Source organism: Alternaria atra (genome assembly GCF_907166805.1).
Source record: "Alternaria atra isolate CS162 genome assembly, contig: 23, whole genome shotgun sequence".
NCBI classification, from domain to species: domain Eukaryota; kingdom Fungi; phylum Ascomycota; class Dothideomycetes; order Pleosporales; family Pleosporaceae; genus Alternaria; species Alternaria atra.
The window spans coordinates 287,589-304,021 of NW_025091321.1; the positions used below are offsets into that span (position 1 = coordinate 287,589).

Below are 16,433 nucleotides of genomic sequence, written 5' to 3' on the forward strand. Positions count from 1 at the left end.
ACTGCATGTATTTGATTCAAGATGAAGTATGCCGTCATCGAGCTGTCTATCATTATATGATATCTACAAGGTATCGTCGTCCATTAAGCTATCTCCAGCTAACATAGCGCCTTCATATCCAGAGTGGCTTGGTCGTGTCGTAATGTACAATCTATGCCTACGATCAACATTTGAAGTCATATCCGCAGACATGCAGCCTTGGTTCTCGTGTAAAAGGCTCAAACTCCTTCTATAATACCATCTCTTGCGCTGTGACTCTCTGTAATATCTCCAACACGAACATGATGTCCCCAGAAACAATCAGATGTATTACTCAAAGGTTCATTCCATCCCAGCTATTTTGCTGCGAAGCCTCATATTGAACCCGTCGTAATCTATCATTCTCCTCGATCAGCGCATCCCTCTCTTTCTCAATACTTTGAATATATTCAATCGCTGACGACAAGATCATCGCTTTACTCGGTTTCGGCTGCCCTATCGCACCAACCTCGTCGCTCTGCCTGAGTATTGGCACCGACCTTCTCAATCTCTCCAACTCGGAGTTGAGTCCTTCTCGATACTTGCGCTCAACCTGGTTATGCGGTAATCGTTTCGAGCGCTGGTATTTTGTAGTGGTTGGAGAAGCCATGACTTGGCTGCTGTCGGTGCTATTACGGTCCATCTTCGGCCGACCCCGCTTCCTCGTGGGCCGTTTGGGGGTGGATGATTCGGACGCAGAGGTTGGCGACGATGGGGATTCGCGCTTTAGCATGTGGGGTGAAAGAGAAGGCGATATGAGCGGTTGTGGCGCGTCTCCACCAAGCGACGAGGGTTGCGAGGTTGTGCTTGTGGGGGAGAAACTCTCTGGTTCGTTCGGTTGGAATTGCCCGGTATTTATCCCGAAGCCAAATGGATATTGCTCGAGTTGACTGGGGTGTGTGTTAAATGTTTGCGTCATAGGTTGGTCGTTGTTTCTGGAAGGGATGTTTGTCGCTGGAAATGTCGGATTGAAGGTCTCTTGTACTTTTGATGTCGTATCGGATACACCCTCTACGGATGTGAGAGCTTGATCGAAAAATGAGTCGGAGTCGAAAAAGGTGTTCAGCGAGTAGTCCGGAGCTGGCTCGCTAAGGTAAGGGTTGTCGAAGTAGTTTGTGTACGGCATGGTGTTTGGTGGTGGAGAACGTTCGGTATGCTCGGTCTTGGTTCCCTGTGCATTACTCGGGAAGCTCATCTAGACTTTGTCGACTCGTATATCGATGGAGGTATTCGTTGGTGTATGGCGGTTGATGTATCGGTGTCGCTCGGGACGACCAAGGCATTAATATTGTAAGGATACGAGAATGTAATTGTATCGACGATTCGAGAACTGCACAGCCAACAGAGTAGGTAATAGGTCCTTGTGACTTGCTGAGAATCCTCCACTAAGGTCGACCAGGTTCCGGTGTAGTGGCTCGTCAAGTCAAGATGCTTCCAATAGCTGTACGGTAAACCCAAAATCGCAAGTCAAGTGTGGATCCATGTACTCCTCAACCATTATTGGCACGGCTAACTGAGCCTTCCGCTTCCGCGAGCTTCACTGAAACATCTGATGCTCAGCCAGGAGATTGAAATTTTAAGAAGACTGTGAACGTCGAACGATGAGCACCTCATCGGCGTAGTCCGGTAGGAGCAGCATGTCGTGTAGTCTCGGGACGAGCTCCACTGCGCCGAAAGTCGCTTCCCGCGTATACTCCGAGCCCGAAAATCCGGGATAACTCTGAATGCGCATCACGAGGACAGCAATCTTCTTGTACGTGCGTATAACCTAATGCTCCTCTGTTTATCCTAGCTTAAGGCTCAAATTGCGGTACCAGACCGTAGTCGATAGGGCAATGAAGGATCTTGCTTGCTTTCGCTTTTACGCGGCAAGCTCGGGACGGATCGCATAAACACCTTTGATTCCGGATAGCTTTTTTCAAATTGCCATCACTGAGTCGCGTTATCAGCAGGCATCATTGCTGTGCCAGAATCCATGGGTAGCTGTTAGCGAAGGATTTCCGGCTGATGTCTTCTTTGTTGCTGATGAATACGAGATGCATTTCGGGGTAGAACATTGCTCTCAAGAGCGTAAACCAAGTTACTGGACCCTTGGTACCACGTCGCTGTGCGTTGACCAAAGGCGGTTGAGGTTCTGTCCGAACAGCTGTTGTGGTACCGCATCTGGATACTACGTTATGCCAATGGGCGTTCCCGCTATTCCTAGAAATCCCAGGGGAATAGTCCGGGCTTAACAATAGAAGTCTAAAAGTCCTCTCACTGCACATGTGGCGGCGTTGAAATTGGCGTAGGGCAGCTCGTGAGAATGGCGTGATACTGGTCCGACACGACCCGAAGTGGTAAGTTTAAGAGAGGTAAGGCAAGGATACCCACAACCCATGTTCGTCGCATTCTTCTCTAACCTCGGTGATTCCATCATGAATAATCAAGGTCCTGCACGCATGCGACTTCTTCATGGATGCTGCAAACGCGACAAGATTGAATGCGACCGGTGGCGTAATTGCGCAGTCGAAGTGGTGAGTAAGATGGAATTGTCTCAAACGACATGTCGCGACATTCACATAGGGACACGAGGATGGTGAATATCTCTTTCCCCAGCGGAGGTGGTGTTGGTGTCTACACACAGTGAAGTTGCTGGTCGCAGCATTCGCGATTTATTAAGGTTACCACCTCACAACCCCACTACCCCTCATAGCGCCAACTGCTCAAGCTGGAGCTCGAAGCTGCAAGTATTCGCCATGTCAACCACATCAATAACGCCAGCACACGTCAGAACTCGATTTCTCATCATCTCAGATACTCATTCCACGTCTCCATCCGACAATGTTGCAAGTAACAAGGCCTCCTTCCGCCCGCCACTCCCCAAGGCAGATGTGCTCCTCCACTGCGGTGACCTGACTATGATCGGTCATTTGGAAGAATATGAAAAGACTCTAGATATGCTGGAGAGTATCGACGCGGATCTGAAACTCGTGATAGCTGGCAACCACGACATCACTCTGGATGAAGCGTACTATGAGAGGAAAGGAGAATACATGCACAGGGGGGACAGATATGATAAAGATCTGCCTCGGAGGGCGAGGGAAATTTGGAAGGGCGAGCGGGCTAAGAAAGCTGGTGTGACATATCTGGAAGAAGGAACGCATGCATTTCAGTTACAGAACGGGGCGAACCTACGAGTATGTGCACTGTTATACAATCCAGCCCTCTATTCAGAACTAACAACTCCCAGGTCTACGCGTCTCCCTACCAACCGGAGTTCTGCGACTATGCCTTCCCGTACTTCCGCAATGAAGACCGTTACAACCCTTCTCATCAGTGCACACCAAACGCCAAACCTATCGCCGAGAACCCCGTTCCAGACTTCCCCAACATCGATGTCATGATGACCCACGGGCCGCCTATGGGTATTATGGATGCGACAACAACGGGAGAGCACGTCGGTTGCGAACACCTACTACGAGCTGCGCGACGCTGCAAACCTAGACTCCATTGTTTTGGGCACATACATGAAGGTTGGGGCGCGCAGAAGGTGCAATGGAATAACAACGGTCAGCTCGATGTCAAGATTGAAGAGCATATCAAAGGCGCCGATGTTGTACCTCTTGATTGGGAAGCAATCGTGGAAGAGAGGGCAGCGAGCATTGATGTCGGTCAGGGTGGCGATACTGCGGTTGAGTTTGGACAAGAGACACTGATGGTCAACGCCAGTATCATGAACGTACGGTATAAGCCATGGAACGCGCCATGGCTTGTGGACCTAGACCTTGAGGCGGCAAAATAATATGAAATAGCCTTACGAAGAAGCAGAAATGGGAGTTTAGAAGTATGTACCGTCACAAGTAGCAAGTAGTTATTGGTGAGATGAACTAACTCATAGTCTTGCGCGGTATAGTCATTAAAGCAGAACAAATTGACCGATGTGAGTTGACTTATATCCATAGGAGCGTTACATTATGATGAGCTTGTCCGTTTCCTCTTACGTCCTAACCATTCGATTGGTTATCTCAAGGTTGTGGGCTCTCGCTCTTACTCCGGTTCTCATCTTCGCATCCCCAGCATTCAAGTTGACACTATCAGTTGCCCACTTGCAAAAAAGAAATAGAACCATACCAACTGCAAAAAACATACAACAGCGGGGATTCGCTAGTGGTCACCCACCTAACTACTAATCCGCCGGTACACTGCTTGTATATGGCTGAGCGGACGGGAAGCCTAATTTTCAGTGTCCTATGGTCGTATGTGGAAGAATGAGTAGGCAAGAATCCTTATATTGACAAGATGACGGGGTCGTAGTGGTGTAGGTTGACATGCAGGCGAGGTTGCTCTAGGTATATATGGCTTTCTTTGGTTTAGGGAGTGGTGTTGGGGCTTGAATCGGGAGGATGAGGTTGCGTGGGTTTCATACGTGGTAGAATGCCGCCTATTAAACCTCTACTTCAATCGTGTGTGCGTTTGTGATTTTGGTGTTGTTTATGAATATGGCTCAAACCACCTAGCAGCTCTGGACACGAAGGTATATTTTACCAGACTTAAGCTTGCTCGTAGGATGCACTAGAAAGTAGACTTCCACTAAGCTGAAGTGATGATAAAAACGTGACAGCGTGTGCGGGTCGATCTCCCGTACCAGTGATGCAATCATGACCTCCACCGTTCGAGGCCCTCTTCAACGCGTCTGAAATCGAAGTTTTGCGTGTATTCCCCTCAATTCACATCTCACTCGTATTTGATTCGCCTAACTAAACTTTTACTGTCTTATTCTTGAACACGCAGTTTTCGCCATGTCGCTGAGAGTCCCACACGTCACATTGACGCGCTTTGCATCGCGGTGCTCATACCGTGACGTCAGGCCACTTGCCCGCTATATCACAACTTCTGCACCACGACCTTTCCCCTCTTCACTCTCTACACTCCCAAATCGCATGCAATCAATTGAACGCACGAAACAAATCGCAAATCAATTTCAATCACATACTTTACAACGCAACTACGCAGACATGGCTCCTACCAACAACGCTGAACTCCAGATGGACAAGGTCTTTCCTGTCAAGGACAAGGTCGCTTTGGTCACCGGTGGTGGTTCAGGAATTGGTCTTATGATTACCCAGACTCTTGCTGTCAACGGAGCAAAGGTGTACATTGTTGGACGAACAGAGGAGAAACTCGAGAAGGTTGTTGAAGCACATGGTCAGAACATTGCGGGTCAGGTAAGTTTCATAATACTGAATGCATATGAGATATACACTAACTTCCTACCTTTAGATTATCCCCATTGTCGGAGATGTCAGCACCAAGGAGGGTGTATCGAAGATCAAGAAGGAAATCGAGTCAAAAGAGAAGTGCGTATGCATCCTCGTCAACAACGCCGGTATTGCGCCAGGCAAGACAGAGGTGAAGGGGAGCTCAGATGAGCTAGTCGAAAAGCTCTTCGACGGCACAACCGAACAAGAGTGGCTCGACGTCTACCAGACCAACGTCGTTGGTCCCTTCCTCATGAGCACCGCTTTCCTCCCTCTCCTCCAAAAGTCCACCGAGTCGCACCCAGGCTACTCAGGAACCATCATCAATATCAGCTCAATCTCTGGCCACATCCGCATCTCACAAGGACACTTTGCCTACAACTCCAGCAAAGGAGCAGCAATTCACCTAAACAAGATGCTCGCGTCTGAGATTGCTAAGAACGGCATCAAGGTCCGCGTCAACTCCATCGCTCCTGGTGTCTTCCCTTCAGAGATGACCACCCAGGAAAGCAGAGACGACAACCAGAAGAGCGAAATGCCCAAGGACCACAAGGAGGGTCTTCCCGCACAAAGACCTGGAAAGGACCAGGATATGGCTGCGGCTATCCTTTTCGCTGTTGGCTGCCAGTACCTTAACGGCCAGACTATCACCGTTGATGGTGGCTACGCAATCCAGGTCGGCAACTAAGCGCACTGTTAATGTTACGAAGTTTTATGATTCTTGTTACCTCGCTCGATAACGAGCTTTACGATGTATGATAGATGGTATGCCGACGCCAAACAAGGTGTGCATAGGTTTACGAACCACAACTCAGATATTTTCATGACAGCCTGAGAACGAAAGAATGAACAAAAAGTCTTAATGATCAGAATAATGTCTACTAAGCGACCCACAAGCTGACTTCCACACTGTACGTACTACCGCAGTTCTCGGCTTACGGCAGCGCGTAAAACGGGGGGTGCATAATGTCTAGCGCCCCTATTTGTATGGCTTGATGCGCACAGGGTCATTGTACTATCTTCTCTTGCTTTACAACAACTCATTCAAACACTCCAAACTTTATAACTTTCAATTATAACATACAAGTCAGGAGGATTTCAGTCCAAACATAACCCATCATCAATGCATTGCCCTTTCCATTCGCATCGTTACTCCTTTTATATACTGATAAAGAAACTCTTCTCCCCTTCCTTAGGTTCCACCCACGCCCTCTTAAGAATCGGATCTGCACAGCTAATCCTAATACGCTCGGGCGTCGCAGGACTTGTAAGGTGTAAAAGAGATGTTTCGCCAAATTGTGCGCGTGCAGCTTTCAACGCATCGCGGATGGCGAAGAAGACTGCGCTGCCCATGAAGAGAGGTGGTTCGCCTGTTTTGAGATGGAGTTAGCAAGGTTATGTACCACCATAGAGAATAGCAAAAGACTTACCAACTCCCCTACTCCTCTGAATAGTCCTCAAATTCTCCCAATTCACATCCTTTAACAAACTGATATTCATCACCTGCGGAATATCTCTAAAACCAGGAATCTTATAATTTCCCGGCCCTTTTGTCGCAACGCCACCTGTACCCCTCAACCACAAACTCTCCTCGGTAGTAAAAAGCCCCTGACCCTGAACAAAGGCGCCTTCAATCTGGCCATAGTCTATAGCAGGATTGATTGAGCGTCCAACATCCATTTTGATATCGGCCCGACGCGTCGTCCAGTCGCCGGTCAAAGTATCGATTTCGACTTCGGCGGCGGCAACACCCTGCGTAAAGTAGAAGAACATTTGGCCGGTGTTGGCGCCCCAGACGTAGCCTATGTCGGGGGTTTTGTAGAAGCCCTGAGCCGAGAGGTTGACGCGGGCGAAGTAGGCAGCATGAGCAAGATCTTTCATTGTGGCATCTGGGCCTAACTTCTCTTTGAAGGGAGCAAGCCGGGAGTTTAGCTCCAGACACGCGTTGTGGATGGCATAGCCGTTTAGGTCAGAGGACGCGGAGGCGGCGGTCGAGGAACTGTTTGCTACGGTATTTGTCGCTGTTTCGCTGATGAAGACATCACTTAGAGGTACACCCAGGGTCTCGGCAGCGATTTGCGTCATCTTTGTGTGGAGGCCTTGGCCCATTTCTGTTCCGCCGTGGGCGACGAGGATACTGCCGTCGTGGTAGATGTGGACGAGTGCGCCGGCTTGGTTCAGGAAGAGTGCTGTGAAGGAGATGCCAAATTTTGTTGGGATGATGGCGAGACCGCGTTTGTTCCACTTGTGCGTTTTGTTCCAATCCTCAATGTCCTTTCGTCGTTGGACGTATGCTGACTCTTCTTGGACCTGTTTGTACATGAGTGGTACGTACCAGTCCTTGATTTCCTGGTTGAAGTGCGTTATCATGTTTGTGTCGGGAGAGTACATGTTGATCTCTCGCAGCTTCTCCACTGGTATGTTGAGATGGTCTGCAATCTCTTCCATGTATGTCTCAGCAATGAACATACCCTGTGGTCCACCGAATCCTCGGAATGCCGTGTTGGAGACAGTGTTTGTTTTCGCAACACGCCCGCGGACATGGATGTTGGGTATTGAGTAACAGTTGTCAATGTGGGAGAGAGACCGCTCGACGACTGCACCAGAAAGATCTTGACTCCAACCGCCGTTGCAGAAGACATCTGCATCAAGGGCTTGCAGCTTACCGTCCTTATTGACGGCAACCTTCCAGCGAGCGAGGAAGGGATGCCGTTGTCCAGATGTCATGATATCTTCGTCCCGATTCAACATGCAGCGTACAGGTCGACGAACCTTGTTCGCTGCACAGGCCACAATACCGGCAAGCTGAACTGAGCGTGTCTCCTTACCACCAAAACCACCACCCATGCGCTTGACGCGGGTGACAATCTTGTTGGCGGCGACACCGACGACCTTGGAAACATACGCTTGCGTCTCTGCTGGATTCTGTGTACTACTAAAGATCTCCATCTCACCGTTCTCAGGTTTTGGAACCGCTAGACATGCCTGAGTCTCCAGGTAGAAGTGCTCTTGGCCACCCATGCGTGCAATACCAGTGAAGACGTGATCAGCTTCTGCGAATGCCTTTTCAGTATCACCCTTCTGGATGTAACGGAAATGATTGAAGTAGCTATCCTGCTCAATGGCCTCTTCAATCGTGAATATGGCTGGAAGCTCTTCGTATTCAATCTTGACGGCTCGCGCAGCTTGCTCTGCATGTTTTGCTGTATCCGCCAGAACCATACCGATCGGTTGACCCGCGGTGAAGACTTCATCGAGAGCGAAGAATGTCTCATCGCACGACGGCGCACCCCACCAGTTCGCTTCTGGAGATGCCAAATCATTGTGATCGACGTACGCAACAACACCAGGAAGGTCCAGTGCTGGTTCAGCATCGACCGAGAGTAACTTGGCATGCGCCTTTGTCGAGAGTACCAAGCAACCATATAACTCGTTTCGCTGTAGGGGTATATCGTCCGTATATTGCGCTTCTCCAGTACACTGCTGCATAGCCGCGACATGGCTCTTCGACTGCCCGACTTCGTTCTGGATGTAAGCCTCGGCAGCCTTGTCGTCCTTTTTGCCCTTGCTGATGTCTCTTTCAATCTCGCCGATTGCTTGTGCGTCAACCTCGACTTCTTCAGCGTGCAGTTCAGCCAGGATTTCATGGTAGAACTTGTAGAAGAAGCCGAGCGCGAGTGACTTCCTGTATGTCGCCATACCACCTGGGACGCCAAAGCGCAAATCGAAGTCTTCTTCGAGCTTGTCCATGACGCCCTCCAGTGTCGATTTCTCGGACAGCTTCTTTCCTTGGAGGAACTCCATTGCTTTCCGCGCGTGTATCGTCGTGGGTGCCATGCCACCATAAACGAGATCCACACTTTCGACCGTATGCTGATCATCCAGTGATATCCTCAAAGCAGCGTTCACGATCGCAATATCATCATCTTTTCTCTTTGCCTGTTTGTACGCGCGGATGTACTCGCCCTTCTCTTTCGCAACGGGGATCTTTAAACCGGCGATGATGGCGTCTGGAGGCAGCGCAGTCTGCCTGTATCCCTTGAAGAATGTTGACATGGGAATCTCTGTCGTCTCCTTGAGGCTCTTCGCTATGAGCGTCGCGTTCGTAGCAACAAACACAGGATTCAGATCCGAGATAGGACTTGCGGTTGCAAGGTTACCAGCTGGTGTACCTACGTTTCTAATCTGTCGTCCCGCGAAATATCGTATTTGCTTCAGGATAGTTGCAAATGGCTGACCTCGTACCGATCCGTAATGTTCAAGAGCCTCTTTACAAATCTCCTCCAGGTCCGTGAGAACAACGTTTCCACCAATCTCGAGATGATCGTCGTGGAGCTTGAATTGCCGTAGTTCCGCAATGTCTCCGACGAACACTGAGGCGTTGTAGTTCATACCTTTGAACTTGATCTCGATTTGTGTCTCAGTAGAGCCACCAATGAGCTTCGCTGAGGGATATGCATCCTTGATCTCCAGTAATTGCTGCAAAGTTGTTGGCCTGAACCACCTCTTTTTCTTGTTGCCAAACGCTAACGGCTTGAACTCGTGTTTCCGTAGTTGTGGAGGAAAGATTAACTCTGTGTCTGGTTTGTACTCGATGAAACCGGGTGGTGTGAATCGCTTGATCGGTTGGTCCTCGTCGAGGCTCTTACCGCAACCTCCGCCATTCGCACCGTCCTTGTCCATACAGCATCCTCCTCCGCCATTGGCCTTTGCTTTTGCGCAGCCTGATTTCACGCTGAAGCTCTGCGCTGCGTCTAATATCGGCCTGTATCCAGTACACCGACAGAGGTTGCCATCAAAGGCCTCCTCAACCTCGAGCTCGGATGGTCCAACATTGTTGCGAAGGAGAGCATACAGAGACATGACAATGCCCGGTGTGCAGAACCCGCATTGGCTGCCGTTGCCCTTTGCTATTCTTTCCTGTGCTGGATGTGGTCGCTTTACGTTACCGATTCCTTCAACAGTTATGACGTGTTTGCCATCTACACTGACGAGGGGTGCGAGGCATGCGTTCACGGAGGCGTGGTATATCTTGTTCGTTGTAGGATTGAATTGCGATACAACCTAGCAAGTTGTCAGTCTCCATCCTCAAGATCTGTAATGATCTGTACTATCTCCGAAGTGCACTATCTTGCAGTTCTGGATTCGGTGGCGAACATACCACAGTACAAGCACCGCACCCTCCCTCCGCACACCCTAACTTGGTGCCCGTCAACCCAATCCCCCTCAAATATTCCAGCAGTGTAACCTCGGGATCCACAGTATCCAACAGCACCTTTGTGCCATTCAGATAGAATCTGAGGGTATCATCGTAATCCGCCGTGACTTCGTTCAGCGACTTAGTCACAGCGCTCGACACAGCCGGTTGTGGGGAAATGAGACCAGGCGCCATATTTGCCACACGCTGCTGCTGGGGTTAAGACGAATAGACCAGAACCTAGCAGTGTCGACACGCCAGAGGGAATGGAAAAGACCGAGAGAGATAGAGAGAGAAGATGAAGGGAAGACAAATGTCACAAAGCTAGGATGTATCACAAGCTTGTCCGTCTAAGCTGTTCAGGGTCCTGTCCGTCCGACATGCTTGTGGGGAAAAAGCAAGCTAGATATGACAAGCGTGTGTACCGCGGCATGGAGCACATCTATTACATGAGTTAGTCGTGGAATGAAGTACTTGGACGAATCAGCGTCGACTTGTTTGTGTCTTATCTTCGCACACGGTCTAGGTGCAGACGCTCCGCGTGCAGGAGCTCGCCGATGGCCGTAGTCGCGTTCTTGCCCCTCCATAGCCCCACCCCGCGACGACGCGATAGGCACGTGAGCCGCCAACTCGCTCCGCCTAGTATGGCGAAGTCCGCTACTCTGAAAGAGAAGGAGGTTGCCGAATAGTTCGCGCAGATGCGTTGTGTCAATTGTGATTACCACTTGGCATGTCACCTGCAGCGTCACAGCGGGAAAGCAAGTGCGATGAAATTAATTTTGTTGAGAGCCACTGCGTACAAGAGCTGTGTTTGGAGAAACTACTATACAAACGATGATTGAACAAGTCCAACGTTTATAAACGTGACTGTTTGAACCGACCTCAATGCCTAACAGAGGTAGGTGCACGCCCTCTTCCACGATCTGCAGATGCCAATTGAGCCCAGGCTGGCGTACGCGAAAATATATGCATGAAGACAATGAACGCTTTTGGTGATAAGAAGTCCGCAAGTCGAAGACACTGTCCACAATGAGGTCTGTACCAATTGCAGGAACCATGGTAGACATGCAAACGCAGACGTCAACTTTGCCTGATAGCTCGAGTAGACCAGATGATATACCGTCGATCAAGATGTAGCAGGCGGAAAGTGAACACGGCGGTCGACTTGTGCGCAGATTTGAGGGCTTGCAAAAGTCATCCATCAAAGAGCATAGATGAAGCAATGATCAGCTCACACAACGCAGGTTGCAGCGACGACGATGTTGGGCCGTAAATAAGCCAAAGGCCATGCCGTTGTAAGCCGGGCTGAAGAAGAAGAAGAAGCTCTTGACAGAGGAGCACTCAGTGCATAGATATCATGCAACAAGGCGAGTCCGGCTACGCGCAAGTCAAGAAGAAATCGAAGATAGTCCAGGTCATCGGGTAAATCATGCCAGGCGCAGCAAAGTTCCAAGCATCGGTCATGCAAACAGGCAGCATTCGGCGAAGTTCAGCAAGATGTGCATCGGTCACGGCAACTAAGTGGCACTTATGCGCCTGGAGGTCCTTGGGCTCCTTGACCACCCTGTTGTTGCTGAGCGATGGACGCATACCACATTGCAAGGTAGTTCTGGTAGCCGCCATATACAGCGTATGGGTCAGCAGCGCCAGCAGCACCAGCAGCAGCGGCAGCGGGTGCTGCCGCCTGAGGCTGCTGCGTGGGCGGAGCAGATTGTCCGTACGAAGGTGTCTGCTGATGTGAGTATCCGTTGTCCTGGTTTCCGTTGTCACGTCGTCGTGAGTTGTTCTTCTCTCGCTGCTTCGTATTAGTACCCTGCAAAACTCTCCTACAGCAAACAAACTTACCACTTGATCAACCTTCTCCCAAATAGCTCGCTTGGCATCATCAATGGCTTGACGGGTTCCGACAAGGCCAATCTCGCGCTCGATATCGGCGCCAGAAGCTTGCGAAACGTTGATCTTGCAGCCAGTCTCTGACTGCATCGATTTGATGGTTTCGCCGCCTATGAATTGTTAATAAGTCAACCACAACATGTCCAATGCAGTATTACCTTTGCCAATAATCATGCCAACAGCATCAGAAGGAACGTGGATGCTATCGTTGATCTTGCCAGCTCCGGCGCCCCCAGCAGCACCTCCACCGTAGGGATCGAAGTTGTCACGCCTGTTGTTGAATTGTTGTTGCGGTGCCGGTTGGGCGGCGCCTCCGCCTTCCATTTGCTTAGTGTCACTGTCGACAATCTCCATGATGAGCTCCTTGGCATGGGCAGCAGCAGTGGGACTACCGATGAGGTTCACTGGTCGCAGACCATTCACGCTCTTGTTTTCACCAACAATGTTGACGTGGCAGCCACTGCGCTCTTGCAGATCACGGATAGTCTCACCACCACGACCGATGATGAGACCAACAGTACGATCAGGCACCATAATTTGCGACGATTGTTCACCCTCGCGAAGGGCAGGCTGTTGCTGACCAACCATCTTAGTAGCAGCAGCTCGTGCATTGCGGCCAGTCTCACGAGCAGGGTTGCCGCCATTTTCTTCGATGATACGGTTGATCTCGCGTTTAGCACTGATACGAGCACTGGGGCTACCGGTTATACGACACTCGCGTTGAGGGCCAGACTCGGGGCCGTTGATGAATTGAATGCGCGTCTGTGATTCTTGTTCAATGCGGCGGAGACTCTCACCTTGACGCCCAATGACAAGGCCAACCAAAGAAGAGTCAATGAGAATCACCTCAGAGTTGTCATTAGCAGGGGGCGAACGTGCTTGCCCGTACTGCTGCGAAGGAGAGAAGGTGTCACGCCTAGGAGGAGAGCGATCACGTTCACGTCCATAGGCACCCCGACGTTCATCACGGCGCTCATCGCGGTATGGGTTGTAGCTTTCACGCACGGGTTCTCGGCGCGCTGGAGATCGCGAACGCGACCGAGAACGTCGGTAAGGCTGGCGGCCGCTTAGTCGCGGATCTTCTTGATAAGCTGGAGCTGTGTAAGTTTGCGCTGGGACACCATAACCAGACCAAGGCTCAGCAATACCTGGGCGCGCTTGTTCGTGTGCAAGGCCCTTTTGAGCCGCAAAGCCGCGTGCCTTTGCCAGCGCATCCTGAATGCTGACTGAGCCAGAGCTTACGGGCTTGATGGCGCTAAGATCAAGACTGCCAGTGTGGGTAGGTGGGGGGAAATTGTATCCAGGCATGGCGGGCGGAGTGACAGTAGGCATTGCGCCTGGGAAGCCTGGAGGGAGGGCTTGGGGAGGGGGGTGTTGCGCCTGTGGGGGCTGCTGGGGCGTCTGAGAGGGGGTAGTCGAAGGGCGTCCGGCAGCTAGGAAGAAAAGTTAGTCAAAACGTCGCGAGGTTGGTAAAAGTCTGCGCGACATACCAAGCGCCGCCAGAATGGCGTTCAGATCAGGAGGAGCGGCCATGGCGAGTGCGCGTGGCCAGGTAGTTAGTGTCAAGTATGGATGGGAGCAGCAATGTTGATGGGCGACAAGAGAGGGAGCGAACCGCAGTTGAGTTGAATGCGCGGCTGTTGTATGTCGTGTGTGGAGAGATCTCTGTCGCGGCGACGAACGAAAGAGGAGTCGAGCGCAGCTTTCGTACGCACAGGCCACACTAGCGTGGTATTAGCCGAGCCGTGGCTGCTTTGTTCAAAGCTTCTCTCTCTCACTGAGACAAAATGAGTGCGTTCCAAACTTCTTCTAGATCGTGCTCGAGCCTGATATATCTTATCGCGGAGACTATAGTTGAGAACATGGTATTTTGCAAATTATGTCCAAGATTGGCTACATGACCTAATCACACCCGCATACCTGAAAACGCCTCCAAGGAATATGACAACGAAGAACAGCCAGAAAATCAGGTACAGTCCCAAGAGCAAAGATGCCAAGTCCTTGATATACAAAATGAAGACGGGTATAAAGTTTACGACACCATCCACCAAGCGCCCACAAGGATAGATACCAGCACGAAGATGGTCAGGATACTAGCACCAGCCTTGTCGCCAGTAGTGACGGTATCGAACTTGATGGGTGCATCGGTTGCATCGTTACCGGCGTCGGGATCGCTTTTAGAGATACCGCCCTTCTCTACCGTCGCGGGGCCGCTGACCGATGGGTAAAGCAACGACTGTACGACTTCCAAAGCCGCCATCTGTTCGCCGACACCGAAACTGCCATCGTTGACACCGTTCGTGGTCCATTTGAGCCCGCACGAAGTCTGGTTAGCACCTCCGTTGCACTGCTTCGCGGCAGCCTGAGCCGATGCCTGGAGATACGGGTCGATCTGATCGCGGGTCCAGGGTGCGATGCTGGCTGTGTATGCCATGGAACGTGAAAGGTAAGCCTTGAAGGAGCGCTGGTCCACATCACACTTGCCATTGTTCTCACAGGCGACCTCTGACATGACCTTGTCCTTGAAGAAAACGTCCACTCCATCGATGATACCTTGGACCCTGGTCTTCCACTTGTCGTTTTGTGTCACGTTCCACATGGCAGCAGCACCAGCCATGTGGATACCAGCATTGTAAGTCCACTGGATGTGATTGACGTTGGAACAGTTCTGTGTGTCGTCGGTTCCATCGTAGTAATGGTAGTCCTGGCTCATGAGTCCTACGGAGAGCTCCCACTCCCAAGCCTTCTCAGCCCAGTCGGCGTATGTGTCGTTACCAAGGTATTTATAGAGTCGTGAGGCAATGTTGAAGAAGCAACCGTTGGAAATGGTGTTCTTGTAGTTGTATCCGTTGTTGAAGCTGAAAATCTGCCATCTCAATCCTCCACCACAAGTTGTCATGTCCCAGCGTTTGTATTGAGTATTGAATACGGCCTGTGCAAGAGACAGCCAAGAAGGCTGGCCGTCAGGAAGATCAGGGAACTTGTTCTCTGCAGCGGTCATGGCGGCCATTCCCCAGAAAGCTTGGTCATCGTTTCCGAGCGTCTTGGTCTGGTTGTCAGGCATGAAAGCTTTGTTCGCTCCCATCTGGGCCTCTAGGGCTTGTGTGGTGATTTTGTTGTATTGATCATCACCAGTGTAATACCAATAATCAATGAGAGCATTGAACATGGCACCACATTCCCACCAGTAGTATGGGTCTGGAAGATTGCCTGGTGTATCGCCTACATTGTCGCCGGTATAGTACGATCGCAAGTTTGCGGACAGTGCCTTGGCGCCCTGCTTGATTGAGTCTGTGGATGTCAATACTTGTGCTCATGTGTGTCTGACTCTAGGAAGTCCCACCTGGCGAGTTGATGTCCAGATCAATTGCGCCTACACTTGTAAAGAGTAGATTCGAGGCGCCAAGAGCGCCGAGGGCAGCGGTGAGCTTCATGTTGTAAACTCGGGAGCCAGAATAGGTCGGCTGTTAGCGGTTGCAGCCGGGGTCCAGCGCCAGGCTTGGAGACACTGCACAGCGTCGCGAAAGGGAGTAGTGTTGGAGCGATCAAGCTTTCAGGCCAGCGAATTGTCTTGGCTCAAATGTGGGGGTATAGTAAGGAGTGTCGGATTGATTGACGTAGGATATGGAACGAGTGACGGGTTTCAGGGGGCGGCGCAGGACACGATGGTCGGCGGTGAACTGGAGGTGAATGGCGATTAAGAGGCGATTCAGCGAGTGTGTTCAAAGAGAAAAGAAACTGGAAACAGACACAGGAAACTGGTGGCAGTGGAGCAAGCGTTGCACGAACTCCTGAGCGGCGAATGGGTAGCAGACACCGAGATTCAAGACATTGGACACGCGTCTTGGCGGCGATCAGACCCACTTGCCAGGTGCAGACGGCGCCTGGCCTACTTGGAGCCTGGGGGTTGTTATTGATAGGCTAGCGATACAGGTACAATCTATCGACGACAATGCACCATTCTTCTGTTGCATAAAGTGTCTCGTCAACCAAGACGCCCGTCAGTTTTGCTCGTGGCGCGAGAAAGAAGCTATGCGGGCGTCGAGCCGGGCGACGACGGCGATGACGAAGCTTTGTTCGAGGCG

The 16,433-nt window shown here is 51.0% G+C and overlaps 6 protein-coding genes across 6 annotated transcripts; 2 read left to right on the forward strand and 4 right to left on the reverse strand.

The window, feature by feature from the left end:
- Nucleotides 1-313: 313 nt before the first annotated feature.
- On the reverse strand, nucleotides 314-1,144 carry ALTATR162_LOCUS3683 (uncharacterized protein; the record flags this gene model as incomplete). The annotated part of the gene is made up of 1 exon (XM_043311291.1): nucleotides 314-1,144. The coding sequence occupies one exon, from the start codon at nucleotides 1,142-1,144 to the stop codon at nucleotides 314-316; it is 831 nt and encodes a 276-aa protein (XP_043167226.1).
- Nucleotides 1,145-2,756: 1,612 nt separating this feature from the next.
- On the forward strand, nucleotides 2,757-3,802 carry ALTATR162_LOCUS3684 (uncharacterized protein; the record flags this gene model as incomplete). The annotated part of the gene is made up of 2 exons (XM_043311292.1): nucleotides 2,757-3,197; nucleotides 3,251-3,802. The coding sequence occupies 2 exons, from the start codon at nucleotides 2,757-2,759 to the stop codon at nucleotides 3,800-3,802; spliced, it is 993 nt and encodes a 330-aa protein (XP_043167227.1).
- Nucleotides 3,803-5,015: 1,213 nt separating this feature from the next.
- ALTATR162_LOCUS3685 (uncharacterized protein) lies at nucleotides 5,016-5,946 on the forward strand (the record flags this gene model as incomplete). The annotated part of the gene is made up of 2 exons (XM_043311293.1): nucleotides 5,016-5,225; nucleotides 5,281-5,946. The coding sequence occupies 2 exons, from the start codon at nucleotides 5,016-5,018 to the stop codon at nucleotides 5,944-5,946; spliced, it is 876 nt and encodes a 291-aa protein (XP_043167228.1).
- Nucleotides 5,947-6,416: 470 nt separating this feature from the next.
- On the reverse strand, nucleotides 6,417-10,650 carry ALTATR162_LOCUS3686 (uncharacterized protein; the record flags this gene model as incomplete). Its single annotated transcript, XM_043311294.1, has 3 exons — nucleotides 6,417-6,628; nucleotides 6,689-10,322; nucleotides 10,420-10,650. 3 exons carry the CDS (start codon nucleotides 10,648-10,650, stop codon nucleotides 6,417-6,419), a joined length of 4,077 nt encoding a protein of 1,358 aa, XP_043167229.1.
- A 1,333-nt stretch (nucleotides 10,651-11,983) lies between these two features.
- ALTATR162_LOCUS3687 (uncharacterized protein) lies at nucleotides 11,984-13,881 on the reverse strand (the record flags this gene model as incomplete). Its single annotated transcript, XM_043311295.1, has 4 exons — nucleotides 11,984-12,250; nucleotides 12,301-12,458; nucleotides 12,507-13,781; nucleotides 13,839-13,881. 4 exons carry the CDS (start codon nucleotides 13,879-13,881, stop codon nucleotides 11,984-11,986), a joined length of 1,743 nt encoding a protein of 580 aa, XP_043167230.1.
- Nucleotides 13,882-14,380: 499 nt separating this feature from the next.
- ALTATR162_LOCUS3688 (uncharacterized protein) lies at nucleotides 14,381-15,782 on the reverse strand (the record flags this gene model as incomplete). Its single annotated transcript, XM_043311296.1, has 2 exons — nucleotides 14,381-15,639; nucleotides 15,692-15,782. 2 exons carry the CDS (start codon nucleotides 15,780-15,782, stop codon nucleotides 14,381-14,383), a joined length of 1,350 nt encoding a protein of 449 aa, XP_043167231.1.
- Between the last annotated feature and the right edge of the window lie 651 nt (nucleotides 15,783-16,433).